Source organism: Oncorhynchus clarkii, chromosome 12, assembly GCF_045791955.1.
Source record: "Oncorhynchus clarkii lewisi isolate Uvic-CL-2024 chromosome 12, UVic_Ocla_1.0, whole genome shotgun sequence".
NCBI lineage: Eukaryota > Metazoa > Chordata > Actinopteri > Salmoniformes > Salmonidae > Oncorhynchus > Oncorhynchus clarkii.
This window is the reverse complement of record NC_092158.1, coordinates 39731734-39757999: the sequence shown is the minus strand read 5'-3', so window position 1 is coordinate 39757999 and position 26266 is coordinate 39731734. Positions and strand designations below refer to the sequence as shown.

At 41.8% G+C, this 26266-nt stretch overlaps 1 protein-coding gene across 2 annotated transcripts in view; it reads left to right on the top strand.

Moving 5' to 3' along the window:
• The first annotated feature begins 262 nt into the window (after nt 1-262).
• The window catches only part of LOC139423178 (tetratricopeptide repeat domain 3), a 32547-nt gene continuing 6543 nt past the window's right edge, over nt 263-26266 (top strand). Inside the window, exons 1-32 of one of the 2 annotated variants that reach the window (XM_071174901.1) lie at nt 263-329; nt 890-962; nt 1106-1148; nt 1364-1520; nt 1621-1702; nt 1791-1844; nt 2906-3038; nt 3741-3826; nt 4816-4910; nt 5294-5356; nt 5462-5516; nt 6027-6213; nt 10850-10895; nt 10995-11097; nt 14133-14169; nt 14947-15001; nt 16601-16691; nt 17025-17177; nt 21455-21535; nt 21668-21777; nt 21871-21997; nt 22116-22238; nt 22333-22434; nt 22525-22617; nt 22705-22769; nt 22930-23066; nt 24006-24326; nt 24520-24795; nt 24928-24974; nt 25093-25152; nt 25856-25932; nt 26025-26180. In XM_071174901.1, coding sequence (XP_071031002.1) covers nt 900-962; nt 1106-1148; nt 1364-1520; nt 1621-1702; nt 1791-1844; nt 2906-3038; nt 3741-3826; nt 4816-4910; nt 5294-5356; nt 5462-5516; nt 6027-6213; nt 10850-10895; nt 10995-11097; nt 14133-14169; nt 14947-15001; nt 16601-16691; nt 17025-17177; nt 21455-21535; nt 21668-21777; nt 21871-21997; nt 22116-22238; nt 22333-22434; nt 22525-22617; nt 22705-22769; nt 22930-23066; nt 24006-24326; nt 24520-24795; nt 24928-24974; nt 25093-25152; nt 25856-25932; nt 26025-26180 — 3278 coding nt within the window. In that variant the 5' untranslated portion in view covers nt 263-329; nt 890-899. Of the gene's footprint in view, nt 330-702; nt 759-889; nt 963-1105; nt 1149-1363; nt 1521-1620; nt 1703-1790; nt 1845-2905; nt 3039-3740; nt 3827-4815; nt 4911-5293; nt 5357-5461; nt 5517-6026; nt 6214-10849; nt 10896-10994; nt 11098-14132; nt 14170-14946; nt 15002-16600; nt 16692-17024; nt 17178-21454; nt 21536-21667; nt 21778-21870; nt 21998-22115; nt 22239-22332; nt 22435-22524; nt 22618-22704; nt 22770-22929; nt 23067-24005; nt 24327-24519; nt 24796-24927; nt 24975-25092; nt 25153-25855; nt 25933-26024; nt 26181-26266 lie in introns of those variants that run through there. The other variant, XM_071174902.1, reaches the window with a different exon arrangement.

Here is a 26266-nt window from a genome sequence, read left to right as displayed (position 1 = left end):
TTCACATTTCCACAAACGTCAATGTGTTTCCTTTCAAATGGTATCAATAATATGCATGTCCTTGCGTCAGGTCCTGAGCGACAGGCAGTTAGATTTGGGTATTTAACTGGTGTACTAGCTTAAAAAGTGAGACAGTAAAACGATCTTTGTTAATTGATTTCAATAATATATTGTTATTTTTTTCAGTACATGTATATTTAACGTCCTGTAACGTTCAAGTAAAATAAAAAATATACGGGACTTTTATTTTGAAATGTAGCCGTATGATCAGCAACTCCTGCTCTGTGGTAAACTGAGCATGTTGCCATAAAAGACAAGTGAACAAGAAGGTAGGTCCGTGTGTGCTGTCCCTTATTTTTTTGTAGCGTGTTAACAGTATTTAATGTTCGCGGTGTCCACATTTCTAAATGTTTGTTTTTTTCACGGCAAAGCCAATAAAAAACCGCGCCAAGTTGCTAGCTAGCCAGCCAAACGATTGCTTAACGTTAGCTAACTTTCAAGGTGAATTCGGGGCTTCTGGCAGTCAGACAGATGTTCCCTTCCCCCATCTGCAGTTAGCTAACCAAACAATGACTCCATTAGATGGATATCAATTTAGTTGTAACGTTAGCTAACGTAAACTTAGTTAGCTAAGTTATTTTTCCGCGGAACTAACGTTAACTATAATTTTGGTTTAGTTAAGGAACGTTATTAACGTCGTTAGTCATCTCCAAACATAGCTAGCTAGTTAGCCCGCTTTAGCTGTATATTCACATGTGGTACGTTAACTTGGTACACGTTCGTTGAGTAATAATAGCTAGTTTGTTGACAACGCAGTTCGCTATGTTATTTAGTTAACGTTATTGTGTATTATCATTGGGCTAAATTATTACGATTCTTGTTGTTTCAGACTTCCCAAAATGTCAGATTCCGACTCCGGTCCAGAGTTTTTGGACTGCGACATCAGACACGGGGCGAAACTTGTGAGTAACAAGGATGGTTGACTGTAATTTTAAATAGTGAAGTAAGTTAGGACCGGTGCGCTAACTAGATCCATTTGAAAATGGACTACTAATGCAATACATACGTGGCAGTACGTCATTATTAACCTCATGTTCTTCCTCAGATCTATGACAAAGACAGTCCCTTTGTAGCCCTGCAACCTCCAGGTAAGAAGTAGAACACTAGCTAGTTCCTTACACATAAATACCTAGCTAGCACTGACTCACACTAATTGTGGGTGGAAAGGCTATTGGGAGTGGACAGGCGTGACTCAGATCCTCCACTATCAGACTAAAAACATCTATTCAAGGTGGAGGTTGACAATTACATGGAAAAAATAACATACATTTTCACTTGTATCACACTGTGTTTAATGTTGCAGATGTTATATATGAGCGATGGAATAAAATCCCTGTCATTTTGAAAAAGAAGGCGGCCCAGTTAATGAAATTGTATGCCTTTTGGTACCACATTCTGCTGCGTCAAGAGAATCATAACACCACACGCTGGGCTGTGCAAGTTGGCTTCTTAGATTCAAAGTAAGAAAAATGGCTTGCAAATTAATGAGCTCTCCTGTCTCACATTTGTTGTTCCTTAGTAGTGTTAATGTGCATGGTTTTATCTTTTCACTTTCTCTAGTGTCAGCAATGACTTGAGTCTGAAGAGACTGCACAAGATAGAAATATTGGAGGCTATCCTCAGAGCGATGGAAAAAGGATGTGTAAGGTCTTTGTTACTATAAATGGAACCATACAGGAATTGCAGTGTTGAACCTGAAGGCTCATGTTGTCACTTGTTTTCTCTTCCAGTTATTAGAAGATCAAACAAGGCACATGATCTGGATAAGCAATAAATTTAACTTGGTAAGTGTAATGTATGCCTATGGTGCACTGAAAATGCAAATATGCTGTATCATCACTGCTTTCTCTTGCTCATATCTTACCTAATAGAGCAACATGGTTTCTTTTTCTAATATGGAACTATCCAACTATCCACTCAGCACAGTAATTATTCACAAGAATACAAGAACATTCGTTCTCTTCATGCCTAGAAAATGGGGCAACATTCTACTTACGGTTTGTGGTAGCCAAAGAGTGGGGTGCAATATTCATTGTTTTAACAACTCAACAAATTTTTTTTACACCCTGTTGGTACATAGCCAGGCAAAGGACACCGAAACGTCCTGTTCTGTGCTCTTAAATGTGAATCGTTGATTGCATTATAAGACTTGTGTCATGTGGAATATCTAGCAACCCGGTGAGCATGAACTTCCCGCCGATTGCTGTATTGTCTTATGGTTGCCGTGGAGTTGCCTAGGCAGAGAGCTCTGTAAATATTGTACATAATTATCATTACATTTTTTTGGTCTTGACTCCATTGCATAATTGGGGTAAAGGATGTGTATATATTTGTCTCATTGCTAGATGGCTGTTTGGATTCAAATAATGTAGCCCTGGCTTTGTTTAATCTGTCGGGAAGAATTACAATAAGTACTGCATGCTGTCCAGAGATGGGAGAAGAGGCTCAGGAACTGTTCTTAACCACAGCCAAGATGTGGTGGCTATTCATGTGCTTTTCAGCAGCTGTGGCATCACCCAAGTGGGTGCTACATGTTTGGCAATTGAGGACCTGTACCTATGGAGGAACTGTCTGCCGGAGAAGTGGATGTGGTCAGGGCCTTTTTGTCAGACTTCCTCTGGCTGTACCATCGATGCCCCCTATGCTGAAGCTACATTCTTTCCAATACAAACTCCTTCAACCCCCACCCTTTCATCTGAAGCCAAAATGGGGGTGTTTAATCCCCTATCTGTACCATCTCAATTGATTTTCTTGCTTTGAGAATTTTCTGTAATCAGCGCTATACAAGTTGTTATGATGGTGAAGGCTAGAGGTGTTTTGTTAACTGGTACCTCTCTGTGGCCAGCATGTGCCGGAGGTCCTGGACGATGCAATACGCTGGCTGGAGCGGACAGGAGAGCCCCGCATCAAGCTGCGGGTTCAGGAGCTGGGCCCCATAGGGAACTGCTTTGCTGCCCTGCAGCTCATCTTCACTGAGTGTAAGAACCACTTTCGGGCAGTGTGTCCTCCATTGCTGTTAATATGGTGGTCTGATGTACTGTCTGTAAGCCTCATACCGATGTGTTTTTACAGCCTTCTCACACTAGATCTTAACCTACTGAGGCCTGTTTAGGGCTTAGTGGTAGGTAGCTTGTGGAGGCTGAAAGGTGAAACATGGTAGATAGGCAGTGATAGCCAAACTTTATCAGCAGGGGCCTTGTTTTTTTTAATCCAGAATTTCTGGAGACTACCCAAATCTAATGACACCACCTTAAATTGTGAATCCCTTATTTTTTTATTACATAAATAACATTCAATTCTTTACATATAATTAATCCAAATTAAGAACCAATAAATGCCTTAAATATTATTTCTGAAACATTTCTATTCTTAACTGTTTTGTCACACTCGCCGAATACAAGTGTAGACCTTACCGTGAAGTGCTTGTAAGTAAGCGTTTCACGGTAAGGTCTACACTTATATTCGGCGCATGTGGCAAAGTTTGCTTTGATCTCTCTTCTTAACTGTTTTGTCCCCGCCCCCCCAACTACAATTCCCGTGTGATACCGACTTTGAATATTACTGGGCTATAGGCTAGAATACCACTGTGCAATTAAATATGACATCGTTTATCCTACTCGGGCAACTTGGTTAGCAGTGAATGGGTCCCAATAAATACAAACATGAACTTCTCTCATCAGATGCCCACTATACACAGGCCATGGGAGTCGACAGAAAAAAAATGATGCGAGAGCTTGCACAGGACCCCAGCCAATGGTCTATTGAGGTAAGAACCTGTAATTTATAATGTTGTCAACCTTGAAGGACTCGTGCCCTTGTCTTATTTTGTGAAAATGGGGACGATTTGGGAAATTTACTACAATCGTTCCGATCAGCAAAATAAAGTTCTGAACTGGTTCGAACCAAAAAGTACTGTATCGTTTTACCTGTAAAATGCATTTTTATTTAGCTCATTGAATTACCCAATCAGTGGATAGAGCAGGTAAACTAGTTTACATTTGTGATGGACAGACAAGTAGCCTATGGTGCAAAATTTGTCAAATTTTGCAGGTGGGTAGAAAGAGGGTTGATGAGGCTTGAAGCGCTGGGCATCTTATGACATGCGTTATTTGAATTAGGTCCACATAATTATACATAGGAGGAGTGGCTTCTGTGGTGGAACTTTGCATTTCCTTTTGAGTTAACTAACTAACAATCTTGTGTGTGTGCAGAGCGGCACCAGCATTTAAAATGCATCTTACCATTTTGTGGTTAATACATCCAATGTGATAACTAGGCCTATAACTTTTTCAATGCTAGTAAAGGATACTAATCTTCTGTAGCTAATTAAACATACCGATCTTCTGAATCAAGCTTGTAACATCAAGACAGTAGTCTATTCTTTGGGAGGGGCAGGTATCCTAAACATGCAACGGTTTTCATATTACAGGTAGATACTAGAGTTTCTGAGTAACAGTGGGCTTTGCATAGGCACTTAAGTTTTGTGGGACTAAAAATCACATAAAATCACTTTTATTAACCGGTTCCCATGCTTCTAAAATAACGGTTATGTTCCGGAAGATTATGGATCACTTTCTTTCTGTTCCTTCAATGTTATTTTCCAGTAATTTGTTCTATTCCCTGAACCAGTTCCAACCCCTGATAGTAATGTTTTTTTTTTCTGAACTAAGTTGATGGGTAGGTTAATTCTGACATGCGTTTTGTATTAGGATTTTGTCAATTAAAAAAAAAAAAACTTCTCCTTCCTTTCCTCAGAAAAGTGAAGAGATGAAGACTAGAGGAAATGATCAGTTTCAGAAAAAGAAATATGATGCAGCAGTCAAGTGTTACTCAAAAGCCATCAGATATCAGTAAGTGGTGTTTTTGGTGGTTTTAACATCGGATTTACGTACTATTGGAATGTTGGAGGACAATATAACATATGCCTGTGATTGCATCAAGTCAGGCTGTTTCCCATGTACTCTTATCTGTGCATTACTGCTTCCCAATGTGTTTGTCACGGTACCTTTTGATTGAATTGTTTATTCAAGTGACTAACACCCTGCTGAACATGTTCATTTATGGCACCATAAATGTCTCTGAAGTGTAAATGCTACTTTGACCACTTATCACGACTCGCTTTCCCATTTGGTCTGTCAAAATGGACCAGAATGGTGTACTTAACTACTCATAAATATTTTTTTTGTGTGTCAAGGAGTTCTTGTTTGATAACATAATCCTGTCTATTTTTTAGCCCTGAAAACCACATTATCTATGGGAACCGAGCACTTTGCTATATCCGTAGTGAAAAATATCTGTAAGTCCTTCAAACTATAAACATATGATAAACAAACCTGTTTGTGTAGGACACTTATACAGACCCATTAAACATGTTTAATGATCAAGGCATCATTTGTTACAGAAAAGCTGTTGGGGATGGAAAACGAGCCACTTTAATACAACCAGAGTGGGCAAAGGTATGCAATTATCCCACGGTCACATCTGAATTTCCATTCCGATTGCCCTCAGCTTAAAGGGATATTTAGAGATTTATGATGATCCCCAGGGTCAGATGAACTTGTGGATACCATTCCAGTCATTGTGCTAATGCTAGTTAACAATTCTGATAAAGCTAGTTGGAAACTTCAAATGCGAAGACAAATGGTATCCACAAGTTCATCTGACCCTGGGGAAGTAGGTAAGTGGCTTCGTTGCCAAAATCCCTAACTATCCCAAGATCAAACCCACTGATGGTGTTGAAATGAATACATTTTAGTCAGCTCTATGTTCTGACTGACCAGCAAGCTAGTTCTATTGATTTGAAATCATATTTTTTTTTCAGTGAGGCATGAAATGCTCAACATTCTACAAAAATGATATGGTGTGTGATTGTAATGGAATGTTAATGCCCAAAGTGCTGTCATTCCTAAAATGTCTATGCTGTGAATGATGGCATCTTCCCTTCCTCTGTGGTCTGTGTATTGCAGGGTCACTACCGGTATTGTGAGGCGCTGTTCCTACTGGGGGAACACAAGCAGGCAATAGAGGCCAACGAGTGGGGCCAGACCCTGTGCAAGGCTGACCCAGAGGGTATGAAGGACCTGCTGCAGCAACATGTAAAGTTCAACATAGAGATAGAGGAGAGCAAGTGCCACTGGGCAGAGGAACGCAAAGGTAACGGGGAAATTTGCCCACAGAACTTCATATTAAAAACCATCTGATCATTTAGGAAAACATAATTACTAGGATACATTTGGAGAAGATTGTAAGACTTAGCTTGTGGTTACCAAGATTAATTTGGCGCCTTGTAAATCTCCTAGCGATTTACAATGACAAATCAAAGGGATGGTTAAAAACCCTCCCAACAAGAGCTTGTCCCATTTGCAAATCATTCTTCATGCGAAGACCGATGCACTGCCATAGATTTTTTGCATATCCAATAGCAGGAAGTGGGGGTGGCTAATCCAAACTCTGTTTACAGTGGGTTCGGAAAGTATTCAGACACCTTGACTCTTTCCAGATTTTATGTTACAGCCTTACTCTAAAATGCATTAAATTGCTTTCCCCCAATCTTAACACAATTCCCCATAATGATAAAGCAAAATCAGGTTTTTAGGAATGTATTAAACATAAGTATTCAGACTAGGGATACTCCGCTATATTGGTGAACATATCGGAATCGGATGATATTATCTAAAAATGCCGACATCGGTATCGGCCGATGTCTATTTTAACGCCCGACGTCAAAGCTGACGTGCAAACTTCTATAACGAAGGTACATGTAAAATGTTGCGCTATACGTGCAACACAGCATCTAAACTGGCCCACAATGTCTGCTGTTTGGGTCAAGCAGTCATTGGAAAGAGTAACAGTGAGACAACTCGATGGTGAAATCCATTAAAGTTAAGATAATAGAATTCATTGCCCTTGACAATCAACTGTCGTGGGTGGTGATGGCTTTTGCCAACTGGTCGCGCACTGGTTAACACTACCAAGTGCGCTATTTTTCTGATGTTACCCTACCGGAGTTGCACAGTAATAGCTTCACGACATGCATACTGTGGGACTTTGCATGTCAAAGCTTTACAAAAGTCAGTCAACACCAGCCATGAACGATGTTCGTAATGAAGCATAATTTGTTCGACCGCAACTTCTGGGGTAGCTAGCTTTAGCTTGGTACCTAGGTTGCACCAATACAACAGCATGAAAACAATGATCAGTAGAACCTGCAGTCATTTCCATTCTTAGCAATGATTTAGGAATCCTTGTAAGTATTATTCTATTGAAGAAGCTGGCTGGCTGGCTCCCCAAAGCTAACGTAATAAGCAGCCAGCTAGCTTCATCCGGCAAGTGAGGCTCGATCGGCCCGGGTATGTGTTAAGCTAGCCAGAGCAAGGTTTAGCCACAAGTTGAATTTGCGGTTTGCCTTCAAAATAAGTGTCATTGACAGTGATGCAAATTAATACAAATAGAATTGACATACTTTTAATGAAGGCTAACCGCAAAGTTCACTATTGTGGCTAATCCTCATTGTGGCTAGCTTCACATAGATGGGTCCGGCCGCCATTAATCAAACTATAAATTGTTTATTTTAGATGACACCTAGATGTTGTTTTTCTAACTAAATAGCTGTTTCAGTAGCTATAGAAAGCTGTTTTTGGGGAAGAGCATTGCTTGCACCCATGAGCTAGCTTTATTTATGACCAGCACTGTAGGTGCGCGAGGCAACTTTACCTGCATCATAGCATACGCATTGATGAATTGGGGATGGTGCCAGGTTTCCTCAAGACTTGACACTTGGCATTCAGGCTTAAGTTCAATTGGTTTCATCAGACCAGATAATCTTGTTGCTCATGGTCTGAGTCTTTAGGTGCCTTTTGGTCATCTCCAAGCCGGCTGTGGTACCTTAAAAAAAAGTGGCTTCCGTCTGGCCACTCTACCTTAAAGTCCTGATTGGTGGAGTGGTGCAGAGATGGTTGTCCTTCTGGAAGGTTCTCCCAGAGGAGCCCTGGAGCCATGTCAGTGATCATTGTGTTCTTGGTCACCTCCTTGACCAAGGCCCTTCTCCTCTGATTGTTCAGTTTGAAGAGTCTTGGTGTTTCCAAATTTCTTCCATTTAATAATGGAGGCTGCTGTGTTCTTGGGGACTTTCAATGCTGTGAAATTTTATGGTACCCTTCCCCAGATCTGTGCCTCAACATAATCCTGTCTCGGCGCTCTGTGGGCAATTCCTTTGACCTCATGGCTTGGTTTTTGCTCTGACATGCACTATCAACTGTGGGACCATATATAGACAGGTGTGCCTTTCCAAATTATGTCCAATCAATTGAATTTTCCACAGCTGGACTCTAATCAAGTTTTAGAAACACCTCAAGGATGATCAATGGGTGCGATCAAACAGGATGCGCCTGAGCTCAGTTGAGTCTCATAAACCAGCGAGTGATGCGCGTTTGTAAACCAGCGCGAGCCTGAACGATAGTGAAGCGGTGGGCGAGAAGCCTGACCACGGAGACGGGTAATAAGTTGATGAAGCATACTTCATGAGCTGTAACTGAACAATTGGCATTTGGAAAGTTTGAGGTGAGGGAGAAAGTGTGGTGGAACAAGTATTGTTAAGTATCTTGCTATAGTAGCTGGATTGAATAATCCGTTAGCTAGCCAGAAAAATGTTGAGCCACATTAGCCAATTTAGCTGATCAAATAATTGAGTTTGTCTGAAAATTAGCTGCCTGATAAAGTCAGACAGCTAGCTAACGTTAGTAACCTAACCAATGCAGTATAGTATTAACAGGTATGACTCCTTGCCGTTGTGCCAAATTCCCCCCATGTCAACACACTTAATTATTCATTGCTGTGACTTGCTTGCTAGTTGAGATTTCTGCTTTTCATTCCATTGTCAGTTTAGCCTACATTTCAATGATCACTTTAGGCTGCATTTTATTTTTATGGTGATTTGATCGCAGGGGAGGCACTAGTGATGTCTGGAGTTTTCGCTTTGGCTATTTGTTTCAAGTGTATTAGTCTAAATAAATCTCTTTGCCAAAATTTGTCAACTCTCCCATGCCTTACTCAACTAGTTTTTAAATGTTTATTGCTTGCCTACATTTTACTCCCTCTGTTTAATATAACACACAGATTTTAATGATTAATTTTGGGGGGGGGGGGGGGGGGTAGTAGTTCGGCACAACACCTTTCCTCATGTTACAATGTGTTCATTGCTTACTGGAACCTGGCAATCTGACATGTTAACATACTAACTACGGTTTTCCCGCTACAGTATGTGGTTTGTTTTCAGAGTGAGAGAATTAGGTCAAAATGAGGCGTTACACGTGGATTTGGAGATCAAGTGTAGCTGGGCCTGGCTTATGCTGGATGCCAATATAGGTGAAAGAAATGCCACACTTTTTCCCTCTTTTAAATACGGTGAATAAAAAGGGGTATGCCAGGTGTGCTCTCTGCCTGAAAGACAACGAGATCAATTATGCCAACTAAGGGTATCATGCTCTGCTGGCACATTGTAGAACACATGTCCACAGGCAGAAGTGTACAATGTAATAACGTGCAGTGTAGCCCAAAGATATTGCTTTTGTGTTGAACTTGACAGTAACGTGTGAGAGGGGTGTAGTGGAAATGTCCTGTATTTACCAAATCATGAGAGCAAACCACAAGTCAGAGTTATCATGAAGTCCATCTTTTAATTCTATGAGCTCCATCACAACCCTGTGACTCACAGATTAATTCATTGTCTATAAATGAATTCTGAGTCCTTACACATTGCAACTGAGATCCTTTATAGCAAAGACACACATAATTTACAGCCAATGCTGTCTGGCAATCGTTCAGCTTTGTCTCCTAAACTATGTTCTTATCTCGCTCTTGGTACCACTCAGGACCATAAAACAAAACCTCATCAACAGGCATATATCAAATACACCCCTCCTGGACAAGATCACTGAGACACAGTGACTGGCACACAGACATTGTGGAGCCAAGAGATAATTGGTTCCCCCTCAATCATCCTTTAACATGGTTTAAAAGATATGAAGACAAGCTTGACCTCTCCCCTCTCTGCGGCCCAAGTAACTGACCCCATGACAGAGAAAGGATAACTGCAAATGGCCACCACTATAGTACAACAAGAGACATTCTAAATGAGAAGTAACTCACAAGCATATAATGAAAATAGAACATCTTATCTATGTTACCCAACTATTCTGATTAATCCCCAACAGGGAATTATTAATTATTTTACTGAATGTTATTTTTGCACACATGTAGCCTCGTGCACTTGATCGACGTCTACTGTAGTGGGCACTATAATAGAGCAAAAATATAATGCCTGTTTAATTATATTTCTACTTAAGATGTTTTTTCCTTAAGTGTAATACTTAGAGCACTTGTGACCACACACCTATTATAAATGGCTAACTGCAAGATACAAATGAGTTACTTGCAATAGTCTAGGCAACATAACATTGCTTTCCTTACGATTTTTTTTTTAGCTGTGAGTTAGGGTTACATTAATCACTTTATTTTAGACTGATCATGTAGCGCATATGTTTTAATTAGTTAATCTGCGTTTCCCCTTAGCAGGGATTCTTTTTTTCCCGTTCTTTTTTTTGTTGCATGTTTCAGTGCAACGCAAAGTGTCACCTTGTTGGGCTCTCACCAGTTTGCATCCCTGCTTGTTCCTCAATTGTTCTAAGTTTATAATTGTTTGTTGGAGGTAGTCTGGTTTTGCTAGATCATTGTCTATGCATTATCTTTGATTTTATATTTCTTTTCATGTTTACAAACTATTCATTTCTAGCTGGAAGATCAAATAAAACTGCAGCTAAGAAAGTTTCAAGTAAAAGGTATGTACAGTATTATACAAGTGTTTACGAACCAACGGCAATCATGCATTTGTTGATCATTTTGAAGTTGTTAACCTGGTGTTTTACTGTTATCTACAGGACAGAGAGTAACACCAGAGCAGACACTACAGAGTCACAACAGGCCGCTAAACCCACCAGTAAGGTTGAGCCTTCTGCTAAAAACACTGTTCCTGGGAACAAGGTCAGTTACTCAGACCTGAGCCTCAACTTTCAGTACCCTAATTTATGAATTGCATTAAGGATGATGCATTTTGTCCACAACAGTCCTTGTAGAGTACAAAACAGGACTTAATCCAAGAGTAGTTTCAACTACAGCAACTGGTGATTGCTTTGTGTTGTGCACTGATCAATGAGCTGTTTGATAAGCTAAAGCATTGACGTCATCTCATGGACATTAATGTTTCTAAAGTCTTGTTTGTGAGTAATACTGTTAGGCATGTTATGCAGACCAAATACACTGAAGAAATATAAACAGAACATTCATAACTGTTGCTTTCATGAGTTAAAATAAGAGGCCAGAAATTTCCATACACCTTATTTCTCTCAAATTTGGTTCACAAATGTTTACATCCCTGTTTGAGGATTTCTCCTTTGCCAGGATAATCCATCCACAAGAAGTTGATTAAACAGCATGGTCATTACACAGCTGTACCTTGTGCTCGGGACAAAAGGCAACTCTAAAATGTGCACATATCTCAATCTTTTGAGGGAGAGTACAAGTGGTATGCTGACTGAAGGAATGTCCACCACGAGCTGTTATGAAAATTGAATGTTTTAGAAAATTTGGCAGTACATCCAAACGGCCTCAACCGCAGACCATGTGTAACCACGCCAGCCCAGGACCTCTACATCCGGCTGCTTTACCTGCGGCATGGCCTGAGACCAGCCACGCGGACAGCTGATGAAACTGCAGAAATTCTTTGGTTGTGCAAATCCAGAAACTGTTAGAAACCGTCTCAGGGAAGCGTATCTGCGTGCTTGTCATCCTCACCAGGGTCTTGACCTGTCTGCAGTTCTGCGTCATAAGACTTCAATGGGCAAATTCTCACCTTCGATGGCCACTGGCACACTAGAGAAGTGTGCTCTTCACGGCTAAATCAACTCCCGGGCAGATGGCGTCGTGTGGGTGAACGGTATCCTAACGTCAAAGTTGTGAAGAGTGCCCCATGGTGGGGTTATGGCATTAGCAGGCAAAGGCTACGAACACAATTGCGTTTTATCGATGTCAAATTGAATGCAGAGATACCGGGACGAAATCCTGAAGCCCATTGTTTCTGTGTGATAATGCACAGCCCCATGTCACACGGCTCTGGACACAATTCCTGGAAGTGGAAAATGCCCCAGTTCTTTCATGGCCTGCATACCCACCAGACATGCATTGCATTTGGGAAGTATTCAGACGCCTTTCCACAGGTTACATATGTCCTCAATATACACACAATACCCCATAATGACAAAGCAAAATCAGGTTTTTAGAATTTATCAAAAGTAAACTGATATAAAATGTACGTAAGTATTCAGACCCTTTACGCAGTACTTTAAAGCATCTTTGGCAGCGATTACAGCCTCGAGTCTCTTGTATGACTCTATAAGCTGGGCACGCCTGTATTTTGGGGAGTTTCTCCCGTTCTTCTCTGCTGATCCCCTCAAGCGCTCCGGTTGGATGGGTAGCGTCGCTGCACAGCTATTTTCAGGTCTCTCTAGCGATGTCCACCAAGTCTGGGCTCTGGCTGGATCACTCAAGGACTTTCCGAGACTTGTTCAGAATCCACACCTGCGTTGTCTCGGCTGTGTGCTTAGGGTTGTTGGCCTGTTGGAAGGTGAACCTTCGCCCCAGTCTGAGAACCTACTCCAGAGCGCTCAGGACTGCATCAATGATCTCTGCTTTGCTCCATTCATCTTTCCCTCAATCCTGACTAGTCTCAGTTGCTGCCACTGAAAAACATCCCACAGCATAATGCTGACACCTCCATGCTTCACCTTAGGGATGGTGCCAGGTTTCCTCCAGACGTGCTGCTTGCCATTCAGGCCAAAGAGTTCAATCTTGGTTTCATCAGTCCAGAGCATCTTGTGGCTCATGGTCTGAGTCCTTTAGTTGCCTGTTGGCAAACTCCAAGTGGGCTGTCGTGTGTTTTTACTGAGTGGCTCGTCTGGCCAGTCTACCATAAAGGCCTGCTTTTAGTGGAGTGGTGCAGAGATGGTTGTCCTTCTGGAAGGTTCTCCCATCTCCACAGAGGAGCTCTGTGACCATCTGGGTTCTTGGTCACCTCCCTGACCAAGGCCCTTCCCCCAATTGCTCAACTGTGTTCTTGAGGACCTTCAATGATGCAGACTTGGTATGCTTTGTATTTTTTGTATGCTTCCCCAGATCTGTGCCTTGACACAATCCTGTCTCGGAGCTCTACAGACAATTCCTTCGACCTCATGGCTTGGTTTCTGCTCTGACATGCATTGCCAACTGTGGGACCTTATATAGACAGCTGTGTGCCTTTCCAAATCATGTCCAGTCAATTGAATTTTCCACAGCTGGACTCTAATCACGTTTTAGAAACGCCTCCAAGGATGATCAATGGAAACATGATGCGCCTGAGCTCAATTCCGTCTCATAGCGAAGGGTCTGAGAAATTATGTAAATACAGTATTTTATTTTTAAACCTGTTTTCACTTTGTTATGGTGTGTGTAGAAGAGAAATTCAAATTTATTTTATTTTAGAATAAGGTTGTAATGTCTGTAAAGAGGTCTAAATACTTTCTGACTGCACGGTCACCCATTGAGCATGTTTGGCATGCTCTGGATCGCCGTGTTCCAGTTCCTGCCAATATCCAGTATTTTGGCACAGCCATTGAAGAGGAGTGGGACAACATTCCACAGGTCAAAATCAACAGCCTGATCAACTCTATGCAAAAGATGTCGTGCTGCATGAGGCAAATGGTGGCGGCCAGATACTGACTGGTTTCCTGCTCAATGCCGCTACCTTTTTTTTTTTTTTTTTTTTTTTAAACTATCTGTGACAAACTGATTTTATACCAGTATTCCCAGTCATATGAAATCCATATATTAGGGTCTACTGATTATTTTTCTTATTTTTTCTCTCCAATTGGCAGATTGTATATGAACTAACTCGAACAGAAATGGTTGCATCTTGTTTTTCAATATTTTTTCCCTGTGTTTTAGTTATTGTTTATTTCTGATGTTTTTCATGTCCTTGAACACAGGGCTTGGAAGTCAAGGTGGAAAGCCAGACACAACCAGGTAGGATGTTTTTGGCTATTTCTGTTTTGCTAGAAATTAAGTCTTCTGTTTGGGTTGATATCCACTGAACAAATGTAAACTCAACGTGTTATGTGCTCGTTTCATAAGTTGAAAAAGATCCCAGAAATGTTCAGTGTGCACCAATTTATTATTTCTCAATTTGTGCTTGTTGTTTTAATGCCTGTCTGAGCATTTTATCCTTTGTCAGGATAATTCATCCACCTGAAAGGTGTGGCATATCAAGAAGCTGATTAAATATGATCATTACGTGTGTGTGTGGTGGGGGGGGGGTGGTGGTGTACTTCTGTCTGTAATAAAGCATTTTGTGGGGGGAAATCATTGATTGGCTAGACCTGGCTCCTCAGTTGGTGGGGCTCAGCCCACCCATGGCTGCTCCCCTGCCCAGTCATGTGAAATCCATAGAGATCCATAGATAACGACTTTTTCAGTTGACTGATTTCCTTATATGAACTGTAACTCAGCAAAGTGTTTGAAATTTAGTTTATTTTTGTTCAGTATAAATGGAAGCAAATATAGTTTGGCTTTTTAGTTTGTGGTAAATACAATGCAGATTTTTAGGTTCCATGAGATGCTTTTGATATGAGTCGGCTGCGTATGTCAATACCTAACAGGTTCAGCCTATCATAATCTTTTGGTTGTTTTGACTTCCTTGAGCTGTCTCTTTAAGAACACACGCTACCACTTTCTTTGCCAAGTTGCTGTTTTCACTGGGAGCCTCATGTTTTCAGAAGCTAACCCTTTTCTCCTTGGTGAAAGGTACAAGAAGAGCACATTCGGTGGATAATACCAAGGTGCCTAAAGAGATGAAAGTGTGAGTTTTATGTTCGATTTGTTTTCCGGGTTTGTAATACATTAGGCTCACCATTGCCAGACCAAAATACCAGGTCTGCTGTTGATTGGGGATGAACGATTTTTAAAGGAGTATATTGACCCCAAACGGGCATTACTAGTGTGTTAAAGTTAATGCGTATGAACAGTAGGGTGTTGCTCGGTATACTTAAACTTCAGTCGTTTTTCGATACTAGAACCTGAATTGTTCGGTACTAGATTTTTACTTTCGGTTCATCTGTCAAATGTTTCATGTCATTTACTGATTGAGTTGTTTTTAATGTAAAGATGTATATATATATATATATATATATATATATCTCTTAATTGTATTATGTAGTTGAAAGCAATGCGTTAGAAGCCTACATAACCAACCTATAAAGTAAAACGCACCATTTATGGCCAGCTATGTAAACGCTAACATTGATTTTTATTCTTCAATAGATGTTGTTCAATTGGTAATATTAATTTGTCTTCTAATGCCTCTTACCGGTAAAGATTTTCCATTACATGCTGGAACACTTTAAAATGCAAGATGATACTGGTAGCTTCTAGCTTTATAGGCTAACTTTCTTTGCTGCCTTACAGCTGAAGCTAACATAAATTCAGTACCTTGTTTGATAGTATGCGAATGGTAAAGCAAATTATTTCAGATTTTCAAAGCTGATTGTCACCATTTATTAAATTCATCTCCCCGCCTTTGCTCAAACCTCAAACTGAGTGTGTGAATAATGACATGGTTCTTAAAGAGCGCGTACACTTTTATTAAAGATAGCTTCTTCCATGTAAATGTTGTTGATCAGTATAATATAAGTCCCACATGGAAGCGATGCAGATTGTTTTTCATCTGTAGGTCCATGAAATCAGCCAAAACAAACTCTAACTCAATGCATGCGCACACCTATTTAGTATGCTTTCAACTGTATTGTGAATAGGCCTAGGCTACTTAATTTCCCCAGTTTATCAGTTGAGATTCACCATTCAAATGATTACTGTTATGTAGTTTTGGTAAAAATAAGTCAAATTTGATTCATTAATGCATGTGTTGAAAAAATTAAACTTTTAATGATATTGAACTCTGGGTCTGTCTGGGTCAAGTGCATTCTATGACTACGGCTAATAATATGCCTTTCTGCCTTGGAATTGTGATACCAAACCAAAAATTCTGGTATCATGACAACACTAATGAACAGTATGATGACAAATGTAAGATTTTTGGTCCACCCTAACAGTGGAAAGTAATTTAGGCTTTATCGGAAGCAATGGATATTTTCTGCTTTATTGAACGCTACCAAGAATCTGAATCTGTTCTTTTAAAATTGTGTATAGGGAAAGCACATACGGCGCACCTTTGTTTGCAAGTTGTGTGCTAACTTGATTAATGCTTGACAGTGCTTGTCGAATCACGTGGCACACCAACTGCCTACTGCTCTGTGCACACCCTTGCATACTTGGGTGATTTCCTGTTTTTGGTCGGCCTTAAGTAACACTGGAGATATCAAGTTTTTGTGCTGTGTAATTGACGGTAGGCTACTCAGAAGTTAGCATTGTCAACACCTAAAAGTGATCTGTTTCTTTTCAGTGAAATGGCTGATAAAAATAGCAGCAAACCGGAGCCCTCCTCTTCAGAGAAAACGAAAGGGAAGAACAGAAACCAGCAGTCAAAGGAAAAGGTAGACCGTCATGTAACATGAGGTCATTGTCACAAGTCAAACAGGATTTCACAACGCTGGATGCTTTTCCTTCCTTGTATTTCTTGCCATAACTACATTACTAATGGCATGCAAATGTACTGTGGCCTCCGCACCTTCCTCTTGCGAGTTTAACCCACCACCTCCCTGGCTCTGAAACAGTTTGTACATTCATCCCATAATCGTTTTTACCACAAAGAACACGTCAGCTAGGATTGATGCATGATCTTCTGAAGTAGTTTTCACACGGAAAGTGTTTTTTCTAAACCAACTTGTGTGATTATTAGTGACTCACTGATACCCCTTCCCACTCAGGCGGTATCTGGCAGCTCCAGAGACCCTAGTGTGCGGGATGCACTGATGTCAGCTGTGCAGGATGCCCACATGGCCCTGGCCGACCAGCGATGCCGCAACGCAGAGCAGGCCTTCTCCCAGGCCCTCAGCTTCCTGGTGACCAGCACACCAAAGGTACAGCACAGAACAGTGTTCCTCTCACAATCAGCCCTCAGTGACACTATCAGAGGTGTGTTAGAGTTTGGCAACTTCAGCTCAAATTGTACTCCACTGTGAAATAACTTTCTATCAAATTCAATGTTTGTCAGTGGTAGTTTTAAACTCCCCTTTTATTTTCACTGAATGTTTTAATATGTTCCCAAAATGAGATTATCCTCAGGGCTGTGTTCAGTATGAAAAAATGTAGTATTACGTTCAATTAATCGAAAACAGTAGTGGTCTGAGCGTTTAGTTGAAAAACGTGGAGGGGTTGTGCGTTCAAAATACACTGCTGCCCTTTTAAAAAAACTTTTTTTAAAAAGCAACAATCAGCAGTTGAAACTATAAGAGGTTCCCCTGTTTAGCTAAATAATCTGAGGGATGAGGCTGGAGAAATGTAACCACTCTCAAATTCATAGACGGCTATGGGTGCAAATAATGACCATCCAAGATAGCAACATTATAAACGCTTGCAAATAAAGAAACGTCCCTTTTTCAGGGCCCTGTCTTTCAAAAATAATTCATAAAAATCCAAATAACTTCAGATCTTCATTGTAAAGGGGTTAAATACTGTTTCCCATGCTTGTTCAATGAACTATAAACAATTGATGAACATGCACCTGTAGAACGGTCGTACAGACGGTAGGCAATTAAGGTCAGTTATGAAAACTTAGGACAGTAAAGAGGCCTTTCTACTGACTCTGCAAAACACCAAAAGAAAGCTGCCCTGCTCATCTGTGTGAACGTGCCTTAGGCATGCTGCACGAAGACTGCAGATGTGGCCAGGGCAATAAATTGCCATGTCTGTACTGTGAGACGCCTAAGACGGCGCTACAGGGAGACAGGATGGGCAGCTGATCGTCCTCGCAGCGGCAGACTGTAACAGCACCTGCAGACTGTAACAGCACCTGCACAGGATCGGTACATCCGAACATCACACCTGTGGGACCGGTACAAGATGGCAACAGCTGCCTGAGTTGCACCAGGAACGCACAATCCCTCCATCAGTGCTCAGACTGTCCACAATAGGCTGAGAGAGGCTGGACTGAGGGCTTGTAGGCCTGTTGTAGAGGCAGGTCCTCATCAGACATAGGCAACAACGTTGGGCACAAACCCACCGTCCAGACCGGATCAGACAGGACTGGCAAAAAGTGCTCTTCACTGACGAGTCGTGGTTTTGGCTCACAAGGGGTGATGGTCGGATTCGTGTTTATCGTCGATGGAATGAGCGTTACACCGAGGCCTGTACTCTGGAGCGGGATTGAGGTGGAGGGTCCGTCATGGTCTGGGGTGGTGTCACAGTATCGGACTGAGTTTGTCATTGCAGGCAATCTCAATGCTGTGCGTTACAGGGAAGACATCCTCCTCCCTCATGTGGTACCCTTCCTGCAGGCACATCCTGACATGACAATGCCACCAGCCATACTGCTCGTTCTGTGCTTGATATCCTGCAAGACAGGAATGTCAGTGTTTTGCCATGGCCGGCAACTAGCAGGTGCCTTGGTAGAAGAGAAGAGGTGGGAAACATCTTACAGCAAGAACTGGCAAAGTCCATGACGAGGAGATGCACTGCAGTACTTAATGCACCTGGTGGCCACACCAGACACTGGAAACGTGTTCTTTGGAGTAAATTTCAAAAGTCAGTCAGTGTCCAATGCCGGCGAGCTTAACATCACTCCAGCCGACACTTGGCATTGTGCATGGTGATCTTAGGCTTGTGTGTGGCTGCTCGGCCATGGAAACCCATGAATTTTCCAGGCAAACCATTCTTGTGCTGATGTTGCTTCCAGGGGCAGTTTGGCACTTTGTACTTTGTTTAAGCACCTCTTGCAGTGATTACAGCCTCGAAGTCTTCTTGGGTGAGACGCTACAAGCTTGGCACACCTGTATTTGGCGAGGTTCTCTGCAGAGCCTCAAGTTGGCTGGGTAGTTTCGCTGCACAGCTAATTTCAGGTTTTTCCAGAGATTTTCGATTGGGTTAAAGTGTGGGCTTTGGCTGGGCCACTCAAGGACATTCAGAAACTTGTCCCGATGCCACTCTTGTGTTTTCTTGGCTGTATGCTTGGTTGTTGTCCTGTAGGAAGGTGAACCTTCACCCCAGTCTGAGGTCCTGAGCGCTCTGGAGGATCTCTGTTTTTGCTACGTTCATCTATCCCTCAATCCTGACTAGTCTCCCAGTCCTTGCCGCTGAAAAACGTCCCCACAGAATGATGCTGTCACCACCATGCTTCACCGTAGGGATGGTGCCAGGTTTCCTCCAGATGTGATGCTTGGCATTCAGGCAAAGAGTTCAATCTTGGCTTCATCAGACCATAGTCTTATTTCTAATGGTCAATCTTTAGGTACCTTTTGGCAAACTCCAAGCGGGCTGTCATGTGCCATTTACTGAAGACTGGCTTCTGTCTGGCCACTCCACCATAAAGGCCTGATTTGGTGGAATGCTGCAGGGATGGTTGTCCTTCTGAAAGGTTCTTTCTCCAGAGGAACTCTGGCGCTCTGTAAGTCACTTGATTTCTTGGTCACCTCCCTGACCAAGGTCCTTCTCCCCCGATTGCTCAGTTTGGCAGGGCGATCAGCTCTAGGAATGAACCATAAACGAGTCTTGGTGGTTCCAAATTTCTGCCATTTAAGAATTGTGGGCACGGTGTTCTTGGGGACCTTCAATGCTGCAGAAATGTTTTGGTACCCTTCCCCAAATCTGGGCCTTGACGCAATCCTGTCTCGGAGCTCTACTGCCAATTCCTTCGACCTCATGGCTTGGTTTTTGCTTGACATGCACTGACAACTGTGGTACTTACATTATTATTTTTTTAATAGATATAGGTGGGTGTGCGCTTTTCCAAATGTGGAATTAACCACGGGTGGACTCAAGTTGTAGAAATGTCTCAGATGATCAATGTAAACAGGATGCACCTGTGCTCAATTGAGTCTCATAGCAAAGGGTCTGAATACTTAAATGTAATATATATTTCAGCTTTTTATTTTTACACATTTGTAAACCGGTTTTCACTTTGTCATTTTGGAGTAATATGTGTAGATTGAGATTTTAATCGTTTTTAGAATAAGGCTAATGTAACAAAGGGGAAGGGGTCTGAATACTTTCCGAATGCACCGTGTATGGGGTGTGCATTAGGAAGGGTGCAGCATAACTGGAAACTGAGGTGTATTTGTTTAAACTAATAGATGCAAATGTAGCAAGAGTTTCTATTGTCCATTTGCTTCTGTTCTAAGACACTTTTTCAATGTAACTGGCAGAATGAGTACATCGCTGGGCTTTGTTTTAGAGAACATTGCTAGACCTTGTTCAGATGTGGCGGTGAAGCCATGGTGCGCGTTCTCAAAAGTGCGAAGCAGATATTTATTTATTTCCTCTACAACCAAGTCTTGACAATTTAGATGGCTAACCAACCCATTTTAACTAGCTAGCAGGTTTTTCCAATCAATTCCAAGTGCTGGTATTGAAGTGGACATGTCTAGGATCAACAGCTCAGTCGCGTAGTGGTAGGCCACACAAGCTCACAGAACGGGACTGCTGAGGCGTAAAAATTGTCTGTCCTCGGTTGGAGTGGTGTAAAGCCAAAGTCCAATGGCGGCGAGCGTGATGAGTCACGCTTCACCATCTGGCAGTATGCTGGACAAATCTGGGTTTGGCGGATGCCATGAGACCCGTACCTGCACCAATGCGTGATGCCTACTAAAGTTTGGAGTTTTTTTTTCTTTTTTTTTTTCTTCTATGGTTCAGTCTAAGGCCCCTTAGTTTCAATGAGGGGAAGTGGTAACGCTACAGCACACAATGACATTCTAGACGATTCTGTGCTTGCAACAGTTTGGGGAATGCCCCTTACTGTTTCAGCATGACAATGCCCCCGTGCATTGTCCATACAGAAAAAGTTTGAAGATCGGTGTGGAAGAACTTGACTGGCCTGCACAGAGCCCTGACCTCAACGCCATCGAAACATCTTTGGGATGAATTTGAGTTGAGCCAGGCCTAATCGGCCAACATCAGTGCCTCGCCTCACTAATGCTCTTGTGGCTGAATGGAAGCAGTTCCCTGCAGAAATGTTCCAACATCTAGTGGAAAACCTTCCCAGAAGAGTGGAGGCAGTTATAGCAGCAATGGGTGGACCAACTCCAAACTAATTCCCATGATTTTGTAATGAGATGTTCGAGCAGGTGTCCACAATTCTGGTCATGTAGCGGTGGTCTAAGTTAGCTAGCAGCTGATTAACTTATTATTATTTTTTCCTCCCCAGGAACTTGGCCTCTGTACTCTTGACCAAGTTGTGCTGATTTATGGCCATGCCTCAGCTCTGATAGAGATTGGTCAACCAGAGGTGAGAAACATTCTGTGATAGCTAGCTACAAAGGGAGGCTAATGTTACTGCTTTTGAAGTGTTTTTGATATGGTCTGCAAATCAAATTTGCACTCCATCAGGCTTTGTACTAATGTGTTTTTTCCTATTTAGGAACTTGCTGAAGCTCAAAAGGACTTTGAAAAGATCAAACATTTTGAAGAGCGGAAGTTTCAGTGCCTGGTTTTTTATGGCATTGGAAAGGCATATCAGAAGGAGAACCGGTAGATACAAATGGAATAATACTTATAGATCACCCTGAAATTAGCTGCACATCACTGGGTAAACTGAAATGTTTTTTTCCTCCACCCCTGTAGATTTCCACTTGCTCTGGAACAGTTTTCTGATTCTATGCAAATGGTTAAGAAAAAGATAACACCTGGTAAACTGACCTGGCCCACTACTAAAGTTATTGTTGAGGAAAGTAAGCTGGACTATTTCAAGGTATGTTTTCATTGATCTCACTAGGGTTTGGGTCAACTCAACTGTTGAAATGAGGCAGGAAATGTCATTGCTTAGTGTCATTTAGATTTTGTTCTGTTTTATTTTAACCCCAAACCAGGAGCTGCTAGAAGAATCCATAGAGATGTGCAAATTTCCACCTAAACCAGATGCCATTTGTCGGCATCAGAATTGCCACGGACATTCCAAAATAGAAATCTACTTCACAGATCCAGATTTTAAGGTTAAAGGCAAATGTGTTCAACCTAAATTGCCTCCATGAAAGTCAGACCTCTAACATGTTCACTAAGCACTCAAACTGCTGTCTTTACTCATAGGGTTTCATTCGGATGGTTTGCTGTCAAAGTTGCAAAGTGGAGTACCATATCAACTGTTGGAAGAAGTTGAAAGCAACAGCATTCTCTGATAAGAATGAAAAGGTAACATCTATTTACAACGGTCAAGTGCACACCAATTTTATTTTACGTTACTCTTGCCTCTGGTATACTCGCGTCTGTTTTTACCCACAGGATTTCCTGCAGGGAATGTGCTTTACTCCAGACTGTGGGGGTAGAATCTGTCATATTAAAATCTATGGTTCAACAGGGCTTGTCAAATGTGAGGTAAGGAATTTTTCTAAAGTTGTCACGTTATTAAAAGTAATTGCAAATTTGGAGAACACGCTAATGAATGTATTATTCTGTCTTTAGTTTGAAGCATCTATTGACAAACCTATGGGTAAAGCAACATTGAGAGTAAATCAGAAATGTACAAGGTGAGATGAAATAATATTGTTGTGCTCAAGTTTCTTAATGTCCATACCCTACTGAACAGACAACACAATTTGTATGTCAAGCACATCTTTAACCAAGGCAGTACTATTACACAATCACAATTGTTTCTATCTTTTCAATGTTTTTCATTTTGCTTGCCAGTCTCAAGAAGTTGAAATCCAGAGAGGATCGTAAACTCAGGCGGAAGCAACATAGGCAAGATGCTTCTCTGTCTACGCAAGCCAAGAATGATCAAATACCTTTGGAGAACGGGGAAACCATTGTCATAGAACAGAAGGGTACACGCATCTTACATGTATTATATTCCTCCGGATGTACATTCAACATGTTCCTTTCTAAAGGAACCTGTTTCAATGACATCACACTTAAAGGATGTAAAGATGTGACTACACTGAACAAAAATATAAACGCAACATGTAAAGTCTTTCTCATGTTTCATGAGCTGAAGTAAAAGATCCCAGAAATGTTCCATACGCCCAAAATACTATTTATCTCAAATGTTCACAAATGTCTACATCCCTGTTGGTGAACACTTTTGCCAAGATAATCTATTCACGTGACAGGTGTGGCATATCAAGAAGCTGATTGAACAGCATGATCATTACACAGGTACACCTTGTGCTGGGGACAATAAAAGGCCACTCTAAAATGTGGAGGTTTGTCACACACCACAATGTCACAGTTGTCTCAAGTTGAAGGAGTGTGCAATTGGCATGCTGACTGCCAGAATGTCCACCTGTGCTGTACCAGAGAATTTGTTGTTCATTTCTCTACCATAAGCCACCTCCAACATCCATTTTGGAGAATTTGGCAGTATATCCAACTGGCCTCAACCACAGACCACGTGTAACCACGCCAGCTGGACAGCTGATGAAACTGAAGAGTATTTCTGTTTGTAATAAAGCCCTTTCTGTACGCAAAAAAATCATTCTGATTGGCTGGGCCTTGCTCCCAAGTAGGTGGGCCGATGCCCTTCCAGACCAACCCATGGCTGCGGCCCTACCCAGTCATGTGAAATCTATAGATTAGGGCCTAATGAATTTAAGTTGACTGATTTTTCCTTTATATTAACTCGTCAGTAGTTTAATTTATATTTTTGTTCAGTATAAATGCATGATGCAATCCACATCACTTACTTTCCAAATGTTGTTCTGACCACACCAGTTTCTCTTAGTCACATTATCCTCAGTTTCTAACTGTTGAACACCCTTCTCCAGCTTCATCCCCCGCCTGGCTAGCTTACGGGGACCGTGTTCTGCTTCAGATCAGTGAGCGTATAGACCTATTCAGGGCTGAGAGCCACAACATCTCTGTCCTGATGGAGAACCTTAAGCCATGGATGGACCTGGATCAGATCAAGGGGAACAAGCTGGGCACTTCTTACACTGAGAGGCAGGTGGAGTCCCTGGGGGATGTTGTAGAGCTCCTCCTGGAAAAGAAGAACCGGGTGTGGGCCCGTGTCTTTATCCATGGCCTAAGCAGCTGCCTGGTCACCAGCCCCAAGCTGCACGACTGGGCCCACCAACTGAACAGCGCAGGTCAGCACACATTTGCATTTTCAACGTATGTATTGAAGGGCAATACTGACCTCCCCAGCTGTATACCTGTGTACCCTCTCACCACTAGATTACTGGTTCTCTTCAGGTACTCAGCCGCAACACAATTGGGCATGACTCTATGCTTTATGGGCCAGCTTGGCTAATTTTCTCTTTCTTCCCCTGATCTCCCCAGGTCTGAATTCAGCTGCACTGTTCATTGACCGCTATGCAGACCACCTGGAGCAGCTCGACCTCGCTCCTTTGCTCAATTTTGCCCCCCTGCAGGACATGCTCATAGAGAAGTTTGGGACCATGCCTGAGTTTTTTAGCCGCCTAGGCCTGACTCTAACGGAGTACCTGAAGCAGGCCCCTTCCCAGGAAATGAGGCTGTTTATCTGGACTCTGGAGGAGCACAGAGACCAGTACACCACCTGCCACACTGTGCTGGATGATTATTTTGAATTAATGGGTAAGCGTTTGGATCCGCACACCTTCCTTACCAGGGGAAAGGTCCACTTGAAGCAAACATTTCAGTAAGTTTTGCTGCTGTTCTTGTTTCTGTTTCCAGCCGTGTTAACTTAACTGTTTCCACCTCTTTCAGACGGGCATTGTTTAGTGATTAAAAAGACAGGGATTGAAAATGAAATTGTAAGTATTGATTGTTGGATGCCACATTTTTATAATTTCCTTTTTAAAGCCAACTGTCTTTTAATGTTGCATTTGACGTAAGGCATAATATACTAATAATCAAAACCCTCAATTTCAGAATTCTCCTATTAAGACTAAGAACAGAAACCGCAAAAAAAAGCAGAAGGAGCCAAAGGGGGTGAGCATTAGGACTTAAGCTGTTACACTATGCAACTTCCACGCTATTTTAGTTGCTTGCAACGGAGTTGCTTTGGAAAAATACACCCCTGCAACTTGGCTGCATCTCATTTTTGCAACTAGTTGCGTGCAACAGCCAATCAAAACAAACTTGTCACATGAACCATTCGAAGGTTTGGATTTCTGACCCAGTTACGTTAACACTGCTTTCAGTGCTGTGCAGCAAAAACTGATCAGGGTTGACAGAACAGGAAATGTATACAAATTATTGGACATAGTTTAGCAGTCTTAATTTTGACGTGAACCCCAACCTCTCCCTAAACAGATTGTCCACCATGAACTTTGCTTGCTAGCTTAGTTAGCTGTTGGTTGTACAGGCTGTTTGTCTTCTATATCCTTGCTGTTAGAATAATCAAACAGTTGGATAAACAACTAATTTGTGAAAACATGATATAATGCAGCAGATCGCATGGGTTGAGTTTAGAGTTCTCAAACAAGCAGCTTCAATTTGATTGGCTGTTGGATGCAATTTTAATTGCTTTGGAGTTGCTTCATGTAATAGCAAAGTTGTTTTGAAATGCAATTTTAGTTGCAGTTGCAAATGACGTGAAAGTTGCTTTGTGTAACTCTAGCCTTTAACCTAGAGAAATGTAGGCTATTGTGTGTTTTCTGGACATCCAATCTAATTTTATTTTGTTACTTAGTCCGTTATTGTCCTGTCGGGAATGAGAGGTGGTACCTCAAGAGAGGAGGACGACGAGGATTTTTTACATGACTCTTTGTAAGTTACCTATTTTGTAGAACACTGTCTTCATTAAGTCTGCCCATTGACAACCCCCACATTGTTCTCACCAGCTCATAATTTCTCTGCAGAATGTTCCTTGACTCCACTGACCCATTCAGCATTCCCAATCATCTTCGAAATCAGGTTGCAGAGTTTGAGGGACAGTACAACATTGGCAGTCGCAGTAGCCACTACAATAGAATATTGGACAACAACCCTGACCCAACTAAGGAGAGTTTGTACGAGTAAGTGCCTCAGGTATTTCTCCTTTGGGAATTGGACAACAGGGTCTTAGTCTGCAGAAAATGTGTGTTATAACTTGTATCAATGA